Consider the following 23,768-nt stretch of genomic DNA (forward strand, 5'->3'; position numbering starts at 1 on the left):
CAAAAATCTATTGATCCCAGCCTTGAATATACTCAACAACTGAGCCTCCACAGCCCTCTGGGGTAGAGAATTCCAAAGATTCACCACCCTCTGAGTGAAGAAATTCCTTCTCGTCGCAGTCCTAAATGGCCGACCCCTTATCCTGAGACTATGGCCCCCTTCGTCCTAGACTCTCCAGCCAGGGGAAACAACCTCTCAGCATCTACCCTGTCAATCCCTCTCAGAATCTTATATGTTTCAGTGAGATGTCCTGTTGCTCTGTTGCCTCCGATGAGACTTGTTCAGATAACCTTTCCAACCAGTGAAGTTTGATACTTAACAGACCTCACCTTCTTGTGATGAGATGAGTGGTGGCATGTATTCTGGAATATACTCCTTCTCCTCATCAAGACTCTTGGTTCCAGGCTGTGGGAATTGAAGCACATTGTTTTTGCTGACGGGAAATGCTGGGATTTGGTGTGCAAATCCAATGGGCTCGAGGTTGTGAATATAGTCTTCAAGTTCTGAAAGGCTGATTCCCATTAGTTTAAAGGCCTGACCGAGATCATCCAAAACAGGATCCGTGCGACCATCTGGCAAAGCAGAAGGAAAGTAAATTTTAATGGCGCGGTGCAACATTATTGTAGAGTAGTAAGAAACAAAGCTGTTTTAAAAGTACAATATTAATACTACTTCTACAGCTTCATTCAGCCCTACACGCCAGCCTGTTTTTGTTGTAGTGACAGAAACCTAAGGCAGCCCAGCTCCCAATCTCCTCTCCCCCTCCCTGTGAGAAAGAACCTAGTGTCTGCTTGGGACTTCCCTGCTGTTTCATAGGAAAACTGTGGTTGTGAACCACATCCTCGGTCACTCTGGCAGAAAAGCAGCCATACACCAACAAGCTGTGCTTTTCATGTGTCCAGTTCTGCCATTTTCCAAAATAACATCCCAGTGTGTCACCATTGATGACTGGTCAGTCATTGGTTATCTGTAACACCCAATGAAATGTAGCTTGTAGTATTTTTAAATAAAAAATATACTGAATGAACCGATCAACCACAGAATTTAATATGGCAACATAATGCAATTACTTAAAGTGTTACAACATTTCAATGACAAAATAATGTCATATTAAATTGTAGAAAAAAAAATCTTGCATTTATATAAATTAGCATTTATTTAAATTGTAGGTGAATATGTCCATCACTGCAGATGTCAAAATAATCAGATTTGACTATTTTGATTTCGCCCATACTTTTAAACATAGCAAAGCTCTGAATTCCATTCTATTATCTACCGCATTCTTTCTATGACAGCCTGCCCCCAGCCACACACCCTCACCAGATGAAGTGAACATAAGCTGCCACTCGCTAAACCTTAATTGATGATTAGCCCTGTATTGATAATACTTAATCACTTCTGCTCAGCAACTAATACCAACACCAAAATTGTCTAATACTATACTTTGATGTAATCTAGCAGGGCCTGCATATATTACTGCAAAAAAACAGGGTTTTCAATTTTCTCTTAAATGAAGAAACTCTTAAATCTTACCATGTCTAATCACATCATCTAATCTTACATCACTAATTTATAGTGTCAGCTAGAAAACCATTGCATTAGATTACACATTGTTATAGTCACAATGCACACAGGTGCAGAAACTGAACTGTGGTGTATTAATAAATCCAAAATTAGTAAGAACTTCGCTAAATAAATGCAAAAGCCTTCAGGTGCTTTTAAAATTATTAAATGAAAACTGCTTTTTAGAACTTTTCAGAAACACATTGCCAAAATAAAAAATACACATCATACTAATTTTTAAATTGAACATTCAATAGTTAAATTATTAGAATAATTGTGGGTGAAATTCCATGGGCGAAATTCATCTTAAAGCTACTACAGAACATCAATTACGTTGAACTACAATTTGGAAACACAAATATTTTTGCATTATCTTTGAGAAAAGTAATCACAATCAATGTGCTGTTCAAATTACTTGGGCCTTTAGTATTCACTTTCACACCTTCAGATTGTTGCACAAAGTTGCAGTGCTCTGTGCTTGCCCCAAAGTTTAAGTGTTTACGTGGAAGAGTCCGTTTCTTTATTTTCCAGTCCCCTACCCCCACCTGCCTCCAATTGTTTCTCCTCCTCCCTAAAGGGTGCTGACTGACGACAAAATGCGGTTACCCAGACACTATTCTCCCTATATGAGCTTTGATTGGGAATGTTGGCAGGCTATTTAACCATGGTAGCAGGTGAAACGGCAGGAACCACAGCCAAATCTGATCACATCCTTACCAGACATCCGTACACCTGCATGCCCCGGACCTGCTGCACGAGTTGCTACCCAGTGATCAGGAGCAAAAACCCGGTTGACTTTACTCCTCCATACTCCAGGGATGCGGAGGTAAACGGCAGCCTCTATAATGTTTAAAATCAGCTAACTCAACGTGGACCAGGCATCGAATCTGGGACGTAACTGGTACGTAGGGCTTAGCCACTTCTTGCATTAACCAGCTGAGGCCCAAGAAACAGTCTCCACCACGTTTTCTAAACCAACTGCTGATATATTATTAGGAACAATTCAACTGGTAACACTGAACTCTTTACACAACTGGAAGAAGCTGCTGCTTGCATTTTATGCAAAACAATGAAGGGCTAGCTTTACTAAAATGGCAAAGGATTTGGAACAGGTCAATTGGTCAACCCTACTGGATGGGGAGGAAACCGATCCGCAACATAAACGGCAAGGTTCTCCAGAGAAAAATAAAATGTACAGAAGCCATGTCCGTGCCCAAGTTCAAAAGGAGGATGTGCAAGAAGCCGCCAAGGGTCTGTATAAAGACATAACATAAGAAATAGGAGCAGGAGCAGGTCATTCGGCCCCTCGAGCCTGCTCCGCCATTCAATGAGATCATGGCTGATCTTCTGCCTCAACTCCATTCACCGGCCCTATCGCCATATCCCTTGATGCCCTTACTAGTCATAAATCTATCAACTTCTGTTTTGAATATACTCAATGACTGAGCCTCCACAGCCCTCTGGGGTAGAGAATTCCAAAGATTCACCACCCTCTGTGTGAAGAAATTTCTTCTCATCTCAGTCCTGAATGGCCTACCCTTTATCCTGAGGCTGTGGCCCCTGGTTCTCGACTCCCCAGCTAAGGGAAACATTCTCCCAGCATTCACCCTAACAAGCCCTGTAATAATTTTGTATGCTTCAATGAGATCCCCTCTCATTCTTCTGAATTCAAGAGAATACAGGCCTAGCTTACTCAATCTATTCTCATACGACAGTCCTGCCATCCCAGGAATCAATCTTGTGAACCTTCGTTGCACTCCCTCTATGGCAAGTATATCCTTCCTTAGGTAAGGAGACCAAAATTGTACACAGTACTCCAGGTGTGGTCTCACCAAGGCCCTCTATAATTGGAATAAGACTTCTTTACTCCTGTACTCAAATCCTCTTGTAATGAAAGCCAGCATACCATTTGCCTTCCTAATGGCTTGTTGCACCTGCATATTCACTTTCAGTGGTTCATGTACAAGGACACCCAGGTCCCCTTTGAGCATCTGCATTCCCCAATCTTTCACCATTTAGGAAATACTCTGCCTTTCTGTTTTTTTCTACCAAAGTGGATAACTTCACATTTATCCACATTATTATATTCCATCTGCCATGTTCTCACCCACTCACTGAGCCTGTCCAGATCCCCTTGAAGCCTCTTCACATCCTCTTTGCAACTGACCCTGCCACCTAGCTTTGTGTCATCAGCAAATTTGGAGATTTGACATTTAGTCCCCTCATCCAAATCATTGATCTAGATTGTGAATAGCTGGGGCCCAAGCACCGATCCTTGCAGTACCCCACCAGTCACAGCCTGCGATCCTGAAAAAGACCGGTTTATCCCTACTCTTTGTTTTCTGTCTGTTAACCAATTCTCAGTCCATGCTAGTATGTTACCTCCAATTCCATGTGCCCTAATTTTGTTCACCAACCTCTTGTGTGGGACCTTATCGAAGGCCTTCTGAAAATTCCAATACACCAGATCTACCAGTTCCCCTTTGTCTATTCCACTAGTTACATCCTCAAAGAACTCCAATAGGTTTGTCAAACAGGACTTCCCTTTCATAAATCCATGTTGACTCTGCCCAATCTTACTATTAGTTTCTAAGTGCCCAGTTATTGCATCCTTTATACAGGAAACTTTGGTTTATCCGGAGGTTAATTGCTCGATCCACCGGCAAAAATCAGGAGCCGTTTTGTTAGGTTTTTTTTCTTCTCGTGGCTTTTTTTTTCTTCTCGTGGCTTTTTTTTTCCCCAACAGTCAGGCTCTGCAAAGTCTCTCTGAAGCTGTTGCTAAGCTACAGAGACGCTTCCAAGGTACGGCCAACTGTTTAGAAGCTGTTGCTAAGCAACAGTGTTTGTTGCCAGATACGGAACTCAAAATCTCCGTATGTTTCAACATTAGCGCTGGTTTGTCCGGCAGTTTTGATGGAACGGCAACAGCTCGGTCCTGTCGGTGCCGGGTAGCACAAAGTTTCCTGTAATAGATTCCAGCATTTTCTCAACTACTGACATGAGGCTAACAAGTCTGTAGTTCCCGGTTTTCTCTCTCCCTCCTTTCTTAAATAGCGGGGTTACATTTGCTATCCTCCAATAAATAAGACAAATAAGATGGAAACAAAAATGTTTTTACATAAAGTAAAAGCTCATTTACACTGCAAAGTAAAGCCAGGTATCAAGAACAATTAAAAAAACGAAGGCTGCTGTTCGATCAACTAAAAAGGTTAATGGTAAAGAGGATCGTGGACAACCGTGATCGTAATGGGAAAAGCTTTTCCAGCTATGTGAAGAGTCAGAGGACCATCAAACACTGTATTGAGCCATTGAAAGATGCTCAAGAAAAAGTTAGAAAGCACGCTCAGGGTATGATGGAGATACTTTGCATCAGTCTTCACTCTTGATTGAAGATGATGTACAACTGACAGAATTAAAAGCTGCATTTAGCAACAAAATTGTTAGTATTAAAATAGATGAACATACTGTTTTAGAAAGAAAAAGGAACCTTAAAATAGATAGGGCTTCCGGTCTGGATGATAGCCACTCAAATGTCCGTATCTTTAATAGCTCGCTGGAGTCTGGGACTGCTCCCTTAGACTGGAAGGAGGCTAGCATACTTGCAATCTTTAAAAAGGGGGATAACTGTAGGCCCATTAGCTTGACATCAGTAAAGGTAAGGTGCTTGAGGGAATCATTATAAACTACTTAGACAGAGATAGCAATATCAGGGGCATCAAACATGGCTTCAGAAAAAGAAGGTTGTGTCTTACCAATATGATTGTATTTTCTGAAGAAGTCACCAGGAAAGTGGATGAGTGAAACCCAGTAGACATTGTCTACCTGGACTTTCAAAGCTTTTGATAAGGTACCACACAAGAGGCTTCTCTAGGAGATAGAATCTTCTGGAATTAGTGGTAATCTACTGCTCTGGATTGAGAATTGACTGATAGCCTGTAGACAGAAAATGGTTGTCGATGGACTTGGATCTATTTGGAGGCCAGTCACCAGCGGTGTCCCACAAGGATTGGTGTTAGTACCTTTTCTATTAACTATTTTCATTAATGATCTAGCTGTAGGTTGATGTTGAGGAATGATCTGCAAGTTTGCCGACAGTATCAAGATACGTGCAAGAGTTAGCATTGTTGAGGATGCTCGACTACTGCAAGCAGATCTAGATGCATTTGCTCATTGGTCCTGTGACTGGCGAATGATGCTTAAATTAGAAAAGTGTAGTGTTGTACATGTGGGCAGGGAAAATGCTGAACATACAGGGAAATGAATTAAAGCCAGTGGTGAAAGAAAGATCTGGGCGTTTTAGTGCATTAATCTCTAAAGGTTAATGACCAATGCCGTGAAGCTATCGCTAAAGCAAATCGGGTGCTCGGGTGTATTCACAGGACAATTCACTGTTTAAAAAACCCACAAAATGTTGTCCAAATACTAGACCTTGGTTAGGCCTCAGTTAGAATACTGTGTTTAGTTCTAGTCTCCTCACATGATGGGTGATATTAAGGCTTTGGAAAGGTACAGAGGAGGGCCACTAGATTAACTCCCAGTTTAAAGCATCTTAGTTACCCAGATAGGCTCAAAGAGCTGGGTCTCTATACTCTAGAGAAGCAGAGACTTGGCGGTGATTTGATCAAGGTTTTTAAGATGATGAAGGGATTAGAGAGTGTGTTAGTGTAGACCAATTGTTTCAACTGAATAAGTTAGGGAGAAACTTTTTGCAGAGAAAAGTGGACCTATGGAACAGGTTGCCATCGCGTGCGGGGAACACGGATTCGCTGAATTCCTTCAAGCGAGAGCTGGACCTGTTTGTGTCTTGGGCAGATATCACCTCATACAAGGGGTAGGTGCCTTGTAACATTCAGGGCCAGTGTGATCGCCTGGATTAGTTTTGATCGCCATGGGGGGGGGGGGGGGGGGGGGGGGGGGGTCGGAGAGGAATTTTCCAGATCCCCCTCCCCCCCAACTAATTGGCCTGGGTATTTATCTGTTTATTTTGTCTCTCCCAAGAGATCACATGGCTCCTGGTAGGGTGGCAAGTGTATGTATTGTGATGCATTAGGCATCACAGCTGTATGGGACAGGTTTTTTCCTGTCCATCATTTTTCATCAGTTCGTATACATTCTGTGAAAGATGACCTTACCATGTACTACAAAAATTTTCAACATTTTGACTCAAACAAAGGCATTAATTATTAGTCTATGAGACAAATTTCTCTTGAAATAATACATGGCCAATGACACCGAACAGTTAGTTTCCACTCATCCTCTGCCAGCTTCTGTTCCTCCTTTAACCTCAAACCAGCTTTCAAAATACTTTTACGATAGCAAAATACTGCAGATGTTGGAAATCCGAAATAACAACAGAAAATGCTGGAAAAACTCAGCAAGTCAGGCAACATCCGTGGAGAGAAATTTGAGTTGACGTTTCGGGTTTGACCCTTCTTCAAAACTGGAGAGAAAAGGAACTAGATCGAAGGCAGGGCTGCGATCGGACAAAAGAATAAAAGAACCAAAAGAAGTAAAAGAGATTAGAAGCTAGACGAGATGGTAATAGGCTGTGATTAGGTGTAAAGTGTACTGGCAGGGCAAAAGATAGCTGCCAGGTGTGAGAGAGAAACAAAAGGGGGGGGGGGGGGGGGAGAAAGGAAAGGAGTGGAAAAATATAAGTGAAAATGAAATGGGGGCCAAGGTTATGATCTGAAATTGTTGAACTCGATATTGAGACCGGAAGGCTGCAGAGTGCCTAATCGGAAGATGAGGTGCTGTTCCTCGAGTTTACGTTGAGCTTCCGTGGAACAGTACAAGAGGCCAAGGACGGTGAGGTCCGAGTGGGAATGGAGCGGTGAATTGAAATGACAGGCGACCGGAAGCTCGGGGTCACCCTTACGGACTGAACGGAGGTGTTCCGCAAAGCGGTCACCCAATCTGCGTTTGGTCTCCCCAATGTAGAGGAGACCGCATCGTGAGCAGCGAATACAGTATACTAGATTGCGAGAAGTACAAGTAAATCGCTGTTTCACCTGGAAGGGGTGTTTGGGGCCCTGGACAGTGGGGAGGGGGGAGGTATAGGGGCAGGTGTTACATCTCCTCCGCTTGCACGGGAAGGTGCCAGGCGAAGGGGAAGGGCTGTTTGGGGTGATAGAGGAGTGGACTAGGGTGTCTCGGAGAGAGCGGTCCCTGCGGAATGCTGAAAGGGGAGGGGAGGGGAAGATACGTTTGGTGGTGGGATCACTTTGGAGGTAGCGGAAATGCCGGAGGATGATCCGTTGAATGTGGAGGCTGGTGGGGTGAAAGGTGAGGACAAGGGGAACCCTATCGTGGTTCCGGGAGGGAGGGGCAGGGGTGAGGGCAGAGGTGCGGGAGATAGAACTGACACGGTCGAGGGCAGTGTCAACCACGGTAGAGGGGAATCCTCGGTTGCGGAAAAAGGAAGACATGTCTGAAGCACTGGTGTGGAAGGTGGCATCGTCGGAGCAGATACGGCGGAGGCGGAGAAACTGGGAGAATGGAATAGAGTCCTTACAGGAAGCGGGGTGGGAGGAAGTGCAGTCCAGGTAGCTGTGGGAGTCAGTGGGCTTGTAGTAAATATTGGTCGATAACCTATCCCCAGAGATGGAGACAGAGAAGTCGAGGAAGGGAAGGGAAGAGTCAGAGATGGACCATGTGAAGGTGAGGGAAGGGTGGAAATTGGAGGCAAAGTGAATGAAATTGTCAAGTTCGGGGTTGACACTGCCCTCGACCGTGTCAGTTCTATCTCCCGCACCTCTGCCCTCACCCCTGCCCCTCCCTCCCGGAACCACGATAGGGTTCCCCTTGTCCTCACCTTTCACCCCACCAGCCTCCACATTCAACGGATCATCCTCCGGCATTTCCGCTACCTCCAAAGTGATCCCACCACCAAACGTATCTTCCCCTCCCCTCCCCTTTCAGCATTCCGCAGGGACCGCTCTCTCCGAGACACCCTAGTCCACTCCTCTATCACCCCAAACAGCCCTTCCCCTTCGCCTGGCACCTTCCCGTGCAAGCGGAGGAGATGTAACACCTGCCCCTATACCTCCCCCCTCCCCACTGTCCAGGGCCCCAAACACCCCTTCCAGGTGAAACAGCGATTTACTTGTACTTCTCGCAATCTAGTATACTGTATTCGCTGCTCACGATGCGGTCTCCTCTACATTGGGGAGACCAAACGCAGATTGGGTGACCGCTTTGCGGAACACCTCCGTTCAGTCCGTAAGGGTGACCCCGAGCTTCCGGTCGCCTGTCATTTCAATTCACCGCTCCATTCCCACTCGGACCTCACCGTCCTTGGCCTCTTGTACTGTTCCACGGAAGCTCAACGTAAACTCGAGGAACAGCACCTCATCTTCCGATTAGGCACTCTGCAGCCTTCCGGTCTCAATATCGAGTTCAACAATTTCAGATCATAACCTCGGCCCCCATTTCATTTTCACTTATATTTTTCCACTCCTTTCCTTTCCCCCCCCCCCCCTTTCCTTTTGTTTCTCTCTCACACCTGGCAGCTATCTTTTGCCCTGCCAGTACACTTTACACCTAATCACAGCCTATTACCATCTCGTCTAGCTTCTAATCTCTTTTACTTCTTTTGGTTCTTTTATTCTTTTGTCCGATCGCAGCCCTGCCTTCGATCTAGTTCCTTTTCTCTCCAGTTTTGAAGAAGGGTCAAACCCGAAACGTCAACTCAAATTTCTCTCCACGGATGTTGCCTGACTTGCTGAGTTTTTCCAGCATTTTCTGTTGTTATTTCAAAATACTTTTGTTACATAGACATTGACCCATAGTTTGCGGTCAGCGGCAAAGCAAAGGCGCTCGCCCCGAAGAAATCGGCCCACAGATCTCGCAATCGCTGTGGCGAGAAGTTTGCCGTTCTCGACGTGCAATTCATTGCAGCGCTGTGTAATGGGGATTCCCAGTGAAGAGGTGCAGCGACGTCAACAAGCTGTCTAAGCAACCAATCACATTTAAGAATTCTCACACACAATAAACCAGGAAATGAAAAGCTGCTTTTATCCCCGCTTTTTAAAAATGTTACAGAGAGCGAATTAAAGATTGGGACATTCACATGGGGATAAGGTAGAAGCTGAAATATCATGAAGAAACTTTAAAAAAATTGTAACTTTTATCATAAAGGGGAAATCTGACACTCCACAAATATAAAAATTATTTTTTCTGGCCATAACGTTTACTTAGCAGTCAATATGCTATTAAAATCCCAGTTACACCTAATCCAACAAGGCTTTTACAACTTCTCCTTTGACTCCAATCATTTCCTCCAAATTAAAGGTGTTGCTATGGGTATCCGCATGGGTCCTAGCTATGCCTGCCTTTTTGTGGGACATGTGGAACACTCTTTGTTCCAGTCCTACTCGGATCCCCTCCCTCACCTTTTTTTCCAGTACATTGATGACTGTATCGGTGCCATTTCCTGCTCTCACCCTGAACTAGACAATTTCATTCACTTTGCCTCCAATTTCCACCCTTCCCTCACCTTCACATGGTCCATCTCCGACTCTTCCCTTCCCTTCCTCGACTTCTCCGTCTCCATCTCTGGGGATAGGTTATTGACAAACATTCACTACAAGCCCACTGACTCCCACAGCTACCTGGACTACACTTCCTCCCACCCCGCTTCCTGTAAGGACTCTATTCCATTCTCCCAGTTTCTCCGTCTCCGCTGCATCTGCTCTGACGATGCCACCTTCCACACCAGTGCTTCCGACATGTCTTCCTTTTTCCTCAACCGAGGATTCCCCTCTACCGTGGTTGACACGGCCCTCGACCGTGTCCGTTCTATCTCCCGCACTTCTGCCCTCACCCCTGCCCCTCCCTCCCGGAACCACAATAGGGTTCCTCTCGTCCTCACCTTTCACCCCACCAGCCTCCACATTCAACGGATCATCCTCCGCCATTTCCGCCACCTCCAACGTGATCTCACCACCAAACGCATCTTCCCCTCTCCTCCCCTTTCAGCATTCCGTAGGGACCGCTCCCTCCGAGACACCCTAGTCCACTCCTCTATCAACCCCAGCACCCCTTCCCCCGGCACCTTCCCGTGCAAGCGCAGGGGATGCAACACCTGCCCTTATACCGCCCCCCCCCTTCCCACTGTCCAGGGCCCCAAACACCCCTTCCAGGTGAAACAGCGATTTACTTGTACTTCTTGCAATCTAGTATACTGTATTTGCTGCTCACGATGTGGTCTCCTCTACATTGGGGAGACGAAACACAGATTGGGTGACCACTTTGCGGAACACCTCCGTTCAGTCCGTAAGGGTGACCCCGAGCTTCCGGTCGCCTGCCATTTCAATTCACCGCTCCATTCCCATTCAGACCTCACCGTCCTCGGCCTCTTGCATTGTTCCACGGAAGCTCAGCGTAAGCTCGAGGAACAGCACCTCATCTTCCGATTAGGCACTTTACAGCCTTCTGGACTCAATATCAAGTTCAACAACTTCAGATCATAACCTTGGCCCCTATCATATTTTTATATATTTTTTATCCACACTTTTGGTTTGTGCCTTTTCCTTTTTTTTTCCTCTCTCCCACATGGCAGCTGTCCTTCACTCTGCCAGCGTATTTCACACTTCATCTAGAGCCATTGTTGTCTCTTTACCTGTCCTATTACCATCTCGTCTCGCCTTGAATATCTCTTAATATGGCCTTCGTAGCGAGAGGGTTTGAGTAAAGGAACAAGGATGTCTTGCTGCAGTTGTACAGGGCCTTGGTGAGACCGCACCTTGAGTATTGTATGCAGTTTTGGTCGCCTTATCTGAGGAAGGATGTTCTTGCCAGGGAGGGAGTGCAGCGAAGATTCACCAGGCTGATACCTGGGATGGCAGGAATGACGTATGAGGAGAGATTGGGTCGATTAGGCTTATACTCGCTGGAGTTTAGAAGAATGAGAGGGGATCGCATTGAAACTTATAAAATTCTGACAGGACTGGACAGACTAGATGCAGGAAGGATGTTCCCGATGGCGGGGGAGTCCAGAACCAGGGGTCACAGTCTAAGGATAAGGGGTAAGCCATTTAGGACTGAGATGAGGAGGAATTTCTTCACCCAGAGAGTGGTGAACCTGTGGAATTCTCTACCACAGAAGGCAGTAGAGGCCAATTCATTAAATATATTCAAGAAGGAGTTGGATATATTTCTTAAGGCTAAAGGGATCAAGGGATATGGGAAGAAAGCAGGGACAGGGTACCGAGTTTGGATGATCAGCCATGATCGCGTTGAATGGCGGAGCAGGCTCGAGGGCCGAATGGCCTACTCCTGCTCCTATCTTCTATGTTAATGTCTCTTCACCCCCCACAGACCTTCCCTTTTGTTCTTTCATCCCCTCCCCCATTTCCCAGCCCCCAAACTTGCTTTTTAATCGGTTTCATTTCCTGCTTTTTTCTCAGTTCTGACGAAGGGTCTTCGACCTGAAAGGTTAACTCGGTTTCTCTCTTCACGGATGTTGCCTGGCCTGCTGAGTTTTTCCAGCGTTTTCTATTGTTATTAAGGCTTAACATTTAATGGGGTATTTAACAGCGATATGAACGTGGAAAAGCCCAAATTTTTGTCAGTTTCACTGATTTTCCCGATTACACCGATTGCCAGCTATGGCGGGGGGAGGGTGGACAGCGCAACCAGTGTCGGAGCTGACAGCTCGTCGTCATTACCCACCGTAAGATCTGGGCCATTATATTAAAATGAAAAACTATCATAAAACAGTGACTTCACCACAAAGTCGATTTCTTAAACCCCTCTAATTCACACAGCGCAGACTCTTTTATTGCCTCAGCACTTGTCTATATTCTCTCTCGCTCCCTTATAGTCTCTCAGTACCACACATTACCACATGAGGTTCGTCAGTGACCTCTTTCCAGGGCCTATGTATGGCCCTCTCTGAAATCTCAGGCTTCCCCAGATGTTCCTCGCTGAAAATTGATAAGTATTTTAAATTTTACATAGTATATGCTCCACCTCTCACCTTCCCCCAAAAGTCTTGTGGTGTCCCCATTCCATCCTTGGCCATAAGAATTAGGTGCAGGAGTAAACATAGAAGATAGGAGCAGGAGTAGGCCATTCGGCCCCTCGAGCCTGTTCTGCCATTTAATGAGATCATGGCTGATTATCCAAATTCAGTACCCTGTCCCTGCTTTCTCCCCGTATCCCTTGATCCCTTTAGCCTTAAGAAATATATCTAACTCCTTCTTGAATATACTTAATGATTTGGCCTCAACTGCCTTCTGTGGTAGAGAATTCCACAGGTTCACCACTCTCTGGGTGAAGAAATTCCTCATCTCTGTCCTAAATGACTTACCCCTTATCCTTAGACTCTGACCCCTGGTTGTGTACTCCCCCGCCATCGGGAACATCCTTCCTGCATCTAGTCTGTCTAGTCCTGTTAGAATTTTATAAGTTTCAATGAGATCCCCTCATTCTTCTAAACTCTAGCGAATATAAGCCTAATCGACCCAATCTCTCCTCATACGTCATTCCTGCCATCCCAGGTATCAGTCTGGTGAATCTTCGCTGCACTCCCTCCATGGCAAGAACATCGTTCCTCAGATAAGGTGACCAAAACTGCACACAATACTCAAGGTGGTCTCACCAAGGCCCTGCACAACTGCAGCAAGACATCCTTGCTCCTGTACTCGAATCCTCTCGCTATGAAGGCCAACATACCATTTGCCTTCTTAACCGCCTGCTGCACCTGCATGCTTACCTTCAGTGACTGGTGCACAAGGACACCCAGGTCTCGTTGCACCTCCCCTTTTCCCAATCTATTGCCGTTCAGATAATAATCTGCCTTCCTGTTTTTGCCACCAAAGTGGATAACCTCACATTTATCCACATTATACTGCATCTGCTATGCATTTGCCCACTCACCCAACCTGTCCAAATCCTACTGGAGTTTCTCTGCATCCTCCTCACAGCACACTCGCCCACCCAGCTTTGTGTCGTCTGCAAACTTGGAGATATTACATCTAGTTCCCTCGTCTAAATCATTAATATATATTGTGAATAGCTGGGGTCCTAGCACCGATCCCTGCGGTACCCCACTAGTCACTGCCTGCCACTCGGAAAAAGACCCGTTTATTCCAACTCTTTGCGCCCTGTCTGCCAACCAGTTCTCTATCCAAGTCAACAGTTTTCCGTTATGAACAGTGGTTTCTCATTATGCAGCCTCTTTCTAATGAAGTGTAATTTGGCAAATCCCAACTTCATTTGTAGCTTCACAATAATACAAGCACTCAAAATAGCTTCTTTGAAAGTTTTGAAACTTTTCAGCTTCGTTATTCGAAACTTCTAAAATTATGAAGGGTTTTGATAGTGTGCTGGCTTTTATTTATTAACTTATACTTTCCAAGTGCCAATTAATTTTATCCCGGATTATCAATAAACGTTTCCCCACCACCAACGTTAGCCTGACTGGCCTGTAGTTGCTGGGTTTATCCTCTACTTTTCTTTTTGAACAGGAGTGTAACATCCTCCAGTCCTCAGGCGCCATTTCCATAACTAAGGAGGATTGGAAGATTGCGGCCCGAGCCTCCAGAATTTCCGCCCTTACATCCCTCAGCAACCTATCCGGACAGGGGCACTTTTCTACTTTGAGCATAGCCAAACTTTTAAATACCTACTCTTTATCTATTTTTATCCTATTAAATGTCTTTACTATTTCCTCTTTACTGCAAAATTGGCAGCATCCACTTCTTTAGTGAAGACAGATGCAAAGTACTCACTCAGTACCTCAGCCATGTCCTCTGCCTCCACAAGATCATCTAGTCGGCCCCACCCTTCCTTTGACTCCCCTTTTACCATTTAAAATGTTTATAAAAGGCTTTTGGGTTCCCTTTTGTGTTACCCACTAATCTATTCTCAACTCTCTTTGCCCCTCTTATTTCCTTTTTCAGTTCTTCTCTGTACTTTTTGTATTCAGCTTGGTTCCCTGCTGAATTATGAACCTGACATTTATTGTAAGCCTGAAATAAAAACAGAAAACGCTGGAAATACTCAGCAGGCCAGGCAGCATCCGTGGAGAGAGAAACAGAGTTAACGTTTCAGGTCTGGGACCTTCATCATTATATTCATCGTTCCTCAAACTACTGCTCTCGCCGCATCTTGAGATCCAAATGGTCCCAGACCTGAAACGTTAACTCTGTTTCTGTCTCCACGGATGCTGCCTGGCCTGCTGAGTATTTCCAGCATTTTCTGTTATTTCAGATTTCCAGCATCCGCAGTATTTTGCTAATTTATTATAAAAGTCTCCTTTTACGGTTTCATTTCAATCTCTATATCTTTAGTCATCCAGGGGGCTCCAGCTTTGGATGCCCTTCCTTTCCCCCTCATGGGAATGTATCTAGTCTGTTCCGGAACTATCTCCTCTTTGAAGGCCTCCCACTGCTCATTTAGTGTTTTACTTGATAATCTTGGATTCCAATCCACCTGGGCCAGATCCCTTTTTAACTCACTATTAATTATTATTAATGCAGTACCAGAAGCAATATTGGGCAAGAATCATTTACAGGAAATTTTGGTTTATCCGGAGGTTGTATGTCCGAAACCTCGATCTAACGGCAAAAATCAGCAGCCGTTTTGTTAGGTTTTTTTCTTTTTTTTTTCTTCTCCTAGCATTTTTTTTTAAACAGTCAGTCTCTGGAAAGCCTCTCTCTGAAGCTGTTGCTAAGCCACAGAGATGCTTCCAAGGTACGGGCCGACTGTTTACAAGCTGTTGCTAAGCAACAGTGTTTGTTCTCAGATACGGAGATGAAAACCTCCATATCCTTCAACATTAGCGCTGGTCTGTCCAGAAGTTTTCATAGATCGGCATCACGCCGATATCGCGAAGTTTCCTGTAATTAGCATTTGAACATTCCTCAGTCAGATATATCCAAACTACAACTAACAACACTACTCTTATACCCATCTAATAAATATAAACCTGTACCTGAGCTTGGGAAATGTCACTAATAGTCTGCACACACAACATGCAGATATATATTTAATGATGCTACAGGAAACTCTCTTTTAACCGGCACCTAAATATCCAGAAATCTCTCTTAACCGGCAAAATTCAGGAGTAGGTTCAGGTAAGTTTTACTATATATTAGTGGCCGTGTAACCGGGACTCCTGGATCTGTGGCCGTGTAACCGGGGCTCCTGCACCTGTGGCCGTGTACTGGGCTCTCGTACCTTGGTAAGTATACCTCTCTGTAATCCGGACTTTTTGATCAACCGGCACCACGCCGGTCCCGGATAAAAAAAAGAGTTTCCTGTATTAAGGAGCAGTGCTTCCTACGTTCACAGTGTACCTATCCACACTAAATATGGACTCAACCGCATAAACTGTAGGTAGCAAATATAAATTCAGCATTCATTATACCGTGAGTGAACTGAGATGGGAAGGTTTATTACACTTGGACACAAGACGTAAGTGTAAGGCTAAAGGGAAATTCCTTTCAGAAACATCTTTCAGATGAGATGTTAATCCGAGGCCCCGTCTGCTCTCTCATGTCCCAAAAGATCCCTCGGCCACTATTTCAAAGAAGAGCAGGGGAGCTATCCCTGGTGTCCTGGCCAATATTTATCCCTCAATCAACATCACTGGAAAAAAAAATGATCTGGTCATTATCACTTTGCTGTTTGTGGGAGCTTGCTGTGTATAAATGGGCTGCCACGTTTCCTACATTACAACAGTGACTACACTTCACAAAGCACTTCATTGGCTGTAAAGGGCTTTAGGACGTCCGGTGGTCGTGAAAGGCGCTACAGAAATGGAAGTCTTTCTTGCTCTTCAAAAATCAATATTAATTTCAAAATGACAATAGCCACAATATCAATATTTTAAAAAATATATTTGATCTTTTCAAAGTCCTACCCCAACTGTTAGCACTAGAGTTCAAATATTATGACAAACTAGCAAAAATATACTTAAATCCATTCTGTACAAATAGTGACAGACACTACATAGAGGGTTTCAGGACAAGCTCCATGAAATACTGAGCACATTTACTTAACAGTTCAACTGATTATTAACAAACAAACCTTCTAAAGCATTTTAATAGCTACTGCTGACACAGGATATCTACTGTGGAGAAACTGCTTGATTTAGTACTATAAAGAATTGCAGAATTCTTACAATTAAAATAATACCCATGCAAATCTAATGTAGCTGATCACCCCAAGCATCAGATCAAAACAATAATCTAGAAAAAGGTTAACTCAATTAAGTTACCGTGAAGCCCCATTAACCCTTTCCAATCAGGCCAACGCATCAACCTCAGGAGCTGCCAGCCAATTTCCAACAGACTTGATACTTTAAAGATAATGGAACATCATTTTAAATAAACTTTCTCAACATGCACATTACTTATATAATGGAGGAATTTATGGTCTTTGTGGAAGTGATTGATGAGCTCTGGTTACACAGCCACCTAAATGGTAAAATCAATCTTCTGAACTACTATGCACATGTCAATCTATATAAATGCTCTGTTCCCTTTCAGGTCGCCTCACAATCCATACCTTTTCTTATAAATCATACAACTTTTATTTTTCCTCTCACCAATTTTCTCCACTTCTCTCCTGAAAGTATTGACTCCTTGTTGAGGTACAATTCTATGGGCAGTGGATGTCCTCTGGTAGCTTGCCCAAGTGGCTATTATAGGAACACAGGAACAGGAGGAGGCCATTCAACCCCTTGAGCCTGTTCCACCATTCAATTAGATTATAGTGGATGTGGTGCATTTGGACTTTCAGAAGGCTTTCGATAAGGTCCCGCATAAGAGATTAGCGTGTAAAGTTAAAGCACATGGGACTGGGGGTAAGGTACTGACTTGGATAGAGAACTGGTTGGCAGACAGGAAGCAAAGAATAAACGGGTCTTTTTCCGAGTGGCAGGCAGTGACTAGTGGGGTACCGCAGGGATCGGTGCTAGGACTCCAGCTATTCACAATATATATTAATGATCTAGACGAGGGAACTACATGTAATATCTCCAAGTTTGCAGATGACACAAAGCTGGGTGGGCGTGTGTGCTGTGAGGAGGATGCAGAGAAACTCCAGTATGATTTGGACAGGTTGGGTGATTGGGCAGATGCATTATAATGTGGATAAATGCAAGGTTATCCACTTTGGTGGCAAAAACAGGAAGGCAATTATCTGAATGGCAATAGATTGGGAGAAGGGGAGGTGCAACGAGACCTGGGTGCCCTTGTGCACCAGTCGCTCAAGGTAAGCATGCAGGTGCAGCAGGCAGTTAAGAAGGCAAATGGTATGTTGGCCTTCGTAGCGAGAGGATTCGAGTACAGGAGCAAGGATGTCTTGCTGCAGTTGTACAGGGCCTTGGTGAGACCACACCTTGAGTATTGTGTGCAGTTTTGGTTGCCTTATCTGAGGAAGATGTTCTGGTCATGGAGGGAGTGCAGCGAAAATTCACCAGAGTGATACCTGGGATGGCAGGAATGACGTACGAGGAGAGATTGGGTCGATTGGGCTTATACTTGCTGGAGTTTAGAAGAATGAGAGGGGATCTCATTGAAACTTATAAAATTCTAACAGGACTAGACGGACTAGATGCAGGAAGGATGTTCCCGATGGTCAGGGAGTCCAGAACCAGGGGTCACAGTCTAAGGATAAGGGGTAAGCCATTTAGGACAGAGATGAGGAGGAATTTCTTCACCCAGAGAGTGGTGAACCTGTGGAATTCTCTACCACAGAAGGCAGTTGAGGCTAATTCATTAAATATATTCAAGAAGGAGTTAGATATATTTCTTACGGCTAAAGGGATCAAGGGATATGGGGAGAAGGCAGGGACAGGGTACTGAATTTGGATGATCAGCCATGATCTCATTAAATGGTGGAACAGGCTCGAGGGGCCGAATGGCCTACTCCTGCTCCTATCTTCTATGTTTCTATAGCCGATCTGTACCTCAATTCCATATACGTTGTGTGTGTCTAGAAAGTGAGTGCTGATGTGCTTTCAATCATGGGGACATCACAGCAGAGCACAATCCTGTCCATGTGGGTGCACTTTCACATAAGATGGCTGGATAGAAATCAAGAGTAGGAACTCTAGCTGATTTTCACTTTCCTAATACAGGGACACAAAGACCAAATCTAGGACCCCTAAGACAATTTCAGATGGGTTTGGTGAGCCCGATATGGACTGGGGATTGAATCCTGAACCTTCTTGATCTAGATGACTCAAAGCCACTGGATAAATCATACAGACTTAAAGAACTGTACGATTTAGCATTCTGTTTCGTAAGCTTGTTCTAAACAGTGACTCTTCATGGATGCGATCAGGGAGATTTACACTAAAAAGTACCTAAGCCAAAAAACACGAGGGACCTCAAGTAACGTTTTTGGATAAAATGGAAATACTGACTGAAGTTAATGCAGCTCATTCATACACCGTTTCAGATGTGCCTCCCAGCTAATTTCCTAACAAAGTCATCAGCACTTCAAAAATATCCAACCGAAAAAATTCAAAATGCATTCATCATTTTAGTGGCACAATGCCGCAGCATACTGGACCGCAAATAAGCAGCATCACCACAATGAAGGCACCCTATCCCTAAGTTTCAAGTCTCACGTCGGCTAGTGTCAGAAAGCATCAAGCTGAGGCCAAGTACCTGCACATGGGATGGGACAATCAGAGCTGGAATCATCCCGAAGCCACTTTTGTGTACCTGCCAGTGACTATGCCGAAAACCCAGGAATTGCTGAGCCACAATACGCAAGTGGTCTGGTAGCACAAAAAAATGCTAATCATTCTTTTAAACTTTGTATTTTTTTTGAAAGGGACTGGTTAATGGGGACATTCACTTTAAAGTTGCAGAAAGTCAGCAAGTGGAAAAGTTATTGTAAGTATCACAAGTTAATGTAGACTTCTAGCAACTATAGGAAGATTTAATTAATTGATTTGAAATGAGCAGAATTAGTCAAATTCATTTGGAAAGCAGTGTTTTAGCTGCAGGTACACAATGAAATTTACTATACTGAACTCAGATTCATTTTAAAAATCAAAGGCTGAAGGTAACTGTCCTGAGCATATGTACAGAACATCAGTAAGACTATCTGCTGATCTATGCCATGGTTATTATTACATAAATGAACAAATACCAGAGTCAAATGAAACATGTCTACTTCAAATACAAAGTACAAGAGTCACAAATTGCGCACATCTGAATGCAGTTTTTCAGTACAATTGTCTAATACAACAGAACTACAACACATTGGGTGACCGCTTTGCGGAACACCTCCGTTCAGTCCGTAAGGGTGACCCCGAGCTTCCAGTCGCCTGTCATTTCAATTCACTGCTCCATTCCCACTCAGACCTCCCTGTTCTCGGCCTCGTACACTGTTCCACGGAAGCTCAGCGTAAGCTCGAGGAACAGCACCTCATCTTCCGATCAGACACTTTACAGCCTTCTGGACTCAATATCGAGTTCAACAATTTCAGATCATAACCTCGGCCCCTATCATATTTTTATATATTTTTTATCCACACTTTTGGTTTGTGCCTTTTCCTTTTTTTTCCCCTCTCTCCCACATGGCAGCTGTCTCTCACTCCGCCAGCGCATTTCACACTTCATCTAGAGCCATCTTTTGTTTCTTTACCTGTCCTATTACCATCTCGTCTCGCCCTGAATATCTCAATGTCTCTGCACCTCCCACAGACCTTCCCTTTTGTTCTTTCATTGATGGCGTCCTATTGGCATAACAAATACTGAACCCACCCCAAAGTCCTCAAAACCTCAATTACAAATTTCAAAAAACATTTATAAAATACAAAACTTGTATTTGTTTAGGCTGTAGAGATGGGGAATCAGTTTAAGGAAATATTTAGCGAAGAGGAACTGATCAATGACAGGAAACGTCAGCGGTCGGCTGAGCATTATTGCACAGGAGTAACATTCATCATGCACTCATTTTGGAGCTAAACACTGAATATACAATGCCTATTATATATAATTGCAAAATTCATACAGAATTATGCACTGTACATGAATGTTGCACCATAAAGTGTACTTACAGGACACCAACTCTTTTATAACAGGATCTCAGATATCACATAATTATGGCCTTGTCACCAAGCAAAACATCCGTCTAGAACAGGCTCCTGTGTGGCTCCCAAAGACAACATTGTAACAGATTGTGTGGTGTTCTGAAATGTAATTAATTTGGTACAAAATTGATTTAATTGGGGAGTTTTTAAACTGACTTAAGCATCCCAAGCATTGCAGTTGATGAACCCAAGATATTTTGCTTCCAATACGAAGATGCATTTCAAAAATACATGGCTGCTGCACATGTAGTTAGGAAATACTGTTGTTATTCAGATAAATATTACATAATGTAACTGCCTTTACATTTATTCGTGTGGACAAGACATTTGCAATATTTCTAAAGCTGATGTCACTGGCAAAATACTAGCTAGACGTCAATGTAGTTAGTTTCCAGAGCTTTAAAACCAAATAGGATGAGAGAACAGGATTGTGTGCCAAGGTGGTGCGTTTGTTTTTTTTTTAAATTTCCCCATAACGACTCTGCTTGTATAGCACTTGAATGGAATCAAATGGTAATGGGGAGGAGGAGGAAGAGAGGGAATTTATAATTTATTAATCAGTGTTTGCTCAGCTGTCAACATTGGGAAAAGAGAGAGGAAAGATTTGAGGTTTCATTACAAGATCACAAACCCACGGAGCTGTGTTTAGGACAGAGATGTATCCAGATCAGTTAACAATTTATGAGCGAGACTCGACAGGCCTCATAATATTTTGAACCACAGGTGTTACAAGCACTAGTGAGTAGGCCTAATGCAGTCTATTACACACAGACACAGACACACACACACAGACCCGTTTGGTGAAATGCCGAATGCAGTGAGGGAGGCAAGGAGAGAGGAGGCTGCCAGTAGTCAGTAAAGTTCTGGGGCTTGATTTGGGGGGGGGGGGGAGGTGGTGCGGGTGCAAGAAAACAAGTACCACGTCCTGCATAGCAGCATAACCAAGCAATCAAATAGGGAATTCAGAAAAAACTACTTTACCCACAGAGTGGTGAGAATATGGAACTCGCTACCACAGGGAGTGGTTGTAGCGAATGGTATAGATGCATTTAATGGGAGGCTAGATAAGCATATGAGGGAATAGAGGGTTACGCTGATAGAGTTAGATGAGGAAAGACGGGAGGAGGCTCGAGTGGAGCATAAACGCCGGCATGGACTGGTTGGGCCGAATGGTCTGTTTCTGTGCTGCATATATTAAAAGAAAGACTGACTTGCATTTATATAGCATCTTTCGCAACTACCGGACGACACAAAGTGCTTTACAGCCAATGGAGTATTTTTGAAGTGTAGTCACTGTTGTAATGTAGGAAACGCAGCAGCCAATTTGCTCACAGCAAGCTCCTACAAACAGCAATGTGACAATGACCACATAATCTGTTTTTTAGTGATGTTGAGGGATAAATATTGGCCAGGCCACCGGGGAGAACTCCCCTGCTCTTCTTCAAAATACTGCCATGGGATCTTTTACGTCCACCTGAGAGCGCAGACGGGGCCTCGGTTTAACGTCTCATCCGAAAGACAGCATCTCGGACAGTGCATCACTCCACTGAAGTGTCGGCCTAGATTTTTGTGCTCAAGTCTCTGGAGTGGGACTTGAATCCACAACCTTCTGACTCAGAGGCGAGGGTGCTGCCCACTGAACCATGGCCGATGAAATAACCAAAAATACTCCAGTACTCCAGTGATGTCTTTGCAAGATGTATAAAATAAAATGTTTCTACAGGTAAAAAAGTTTACACGGCACAGGAATCCCTAAATCTGCTTAGTAATGACAGAATTCCATCTACACAATTGGTGCACTGTTTGTGTAAATGGATTTGCTTGCTCATTTGTCCATGAATAAACCATGGCGGTCTTGCTGTGCCTACGTTACTAAGCCCATGGCATCCTGTGTTAATAAACCCACGGCATCCCGTGTTAATAAACCCACGGCATCCCGTGTTAATAAACCCACGGTGTCCCGTGTTAATAAACCCTGGAGTCTTGCTGTGCCCCATGTTACCAAACCCCTGGAGTCTTGCTGTGCCCCGTGTTACCAAAACCCTGGAGTCTTGCTGTGCCCAGTGTTCCTAACCCCTGGAGTCTTGCTGTGCCCAGTGTTCCTAACCCCTGGAGTCTTGCTGTGCCCAGTGTTCCTAACCCCTGGAGTCTTGCTGTGCCCAGTGTTCCTAACCCCTGGAGGCTTGCTGTGCCCTGTGTTACTAACCCCTGGAGGCTTGCTGTGCCCCGTGTTACTAACCCCTGGAGGCTTGCTGTGCCCCGTGTTACTAACCCCTGGAGGCTTGCTGTGCCCCGTGTTACTCACCCCTGGAGGCTTGCTGTGCCCCGTGTTACTAACCCCTGGAGTCTTGCTGTGCCCCGTGTTACTCACCCACTGTGTGTGTGTGTGTGTGTGTGTGTGAGAGAGAGGGTGGAGGGCCTGGCGCCGGCCCCCCCCTGGGCGGGGTACTCACACAGCTCGCTGTAGCGGTGGCAGCCCCTGCTCAGCTGCTCGATGTACCTGTTGAGCAGGTCGGTGAGGATGTCGCAGGCCGTGAGCTGCACCGCGTCCCAGCCCAGCGCCTGGCAGATCTGCGCCACCGCCACCCGCAGTAGGGCGCGCCCGTAACCGTCGCACATCGCGGCCCCCCGCCACAACCAGTCAATAAATAGACAGATAAATAAATACAATCTCCTCAGAGGCGGCGAGCCGGCATGGCCCCGGGCTGTGCCCCTGTTTCTCTCTCCCCCCGAGCCGCCGCTCAGCCCCTCACAGCCCGACCGCCATCTTTTTTTTCCGCCCCCGCTGCCAGGCGCGACCCATCGAGCGCCGCGCAATAACCGACCAAGATCGTGATGGCCGCCCATCGATGTTTCGCGCTTCGATTCGTCAGGCTGTTGCCTGGAGACAGGTTTGGGCCTATTCAAGGAGAGAGAGAGAGCGAGAGGGCACCTCATCTTCCGATTAGGCACTTTACAGCCTTCCGTTATTAAATAGTTGCAGTTTGTACTGTAAACATTATTGATTTACCTGTAAAATTCATTGTTGTATTTATATTGTTGACTCTCTGGTATCCGGCACCGACGGGACCGGCGTGTTGCCGGTTGATTAAAAATTCCGGATGACAGAGAGGGTTATTTCAGACTCCTGTTATTGAGG

General features: G+C 44.9%; 1 protein-coding gene across 3 annotated transcripts in view; it reads right to left on the minus strand.

Annotated features, from left to right (window-relative positions):
• The window catches only part of taf3 (TAF3 RNA polymerase II, TATA box binding protein (TBP)-associated facto), a 203,864-nt gene extending 180,373 nt beyond the window's left edge, over nt 1-23,491 (minus strand). Inside the window, exons 1-2 of one of the 3 annotated variants that reach the window (XM_086010738.1) lie at nt 23,455-23,491; nt 330-572 (exon numbers count right to left, since the gene is read on the minus strand). In XM_086010738.1, coding sequence (XP_085866864.1) covers nt 330-572; nt 23,455-23,476 — 265 coding nt within the window. In that variant the 5' untranslated portion in view covers nt 23,477-23,491. Of the gene's footprint in view, nt 1-329; nt 573-20,596; nt 20,727-23,082; nt 23,411-23,454 lie in introns of those variants that run through there. The other 2 variants (XM_086010737.1, XM_086010739.1) reach the window with 2 other exon arrangements.
• Between the last annotated feature and the right edge of the window lie 277 nt (nt 23,492-23,768).

This window comes from Somniosus microcephalus, chromosome 17 (assembly GCF_052327205.1).
Source record: "Somniosus microcephalus isolate GS21.2 chromosome 17, FLI_Smic_1.0, whole genome shotgun sequence".
Taxonomy (NCBI): domain Eukaryota; kingdom Metazoa; phylum Chordata; class Chondrichthyes; order Squaliformes; family Somniosidae; genus Somniosus; species Somniosus microcephalus.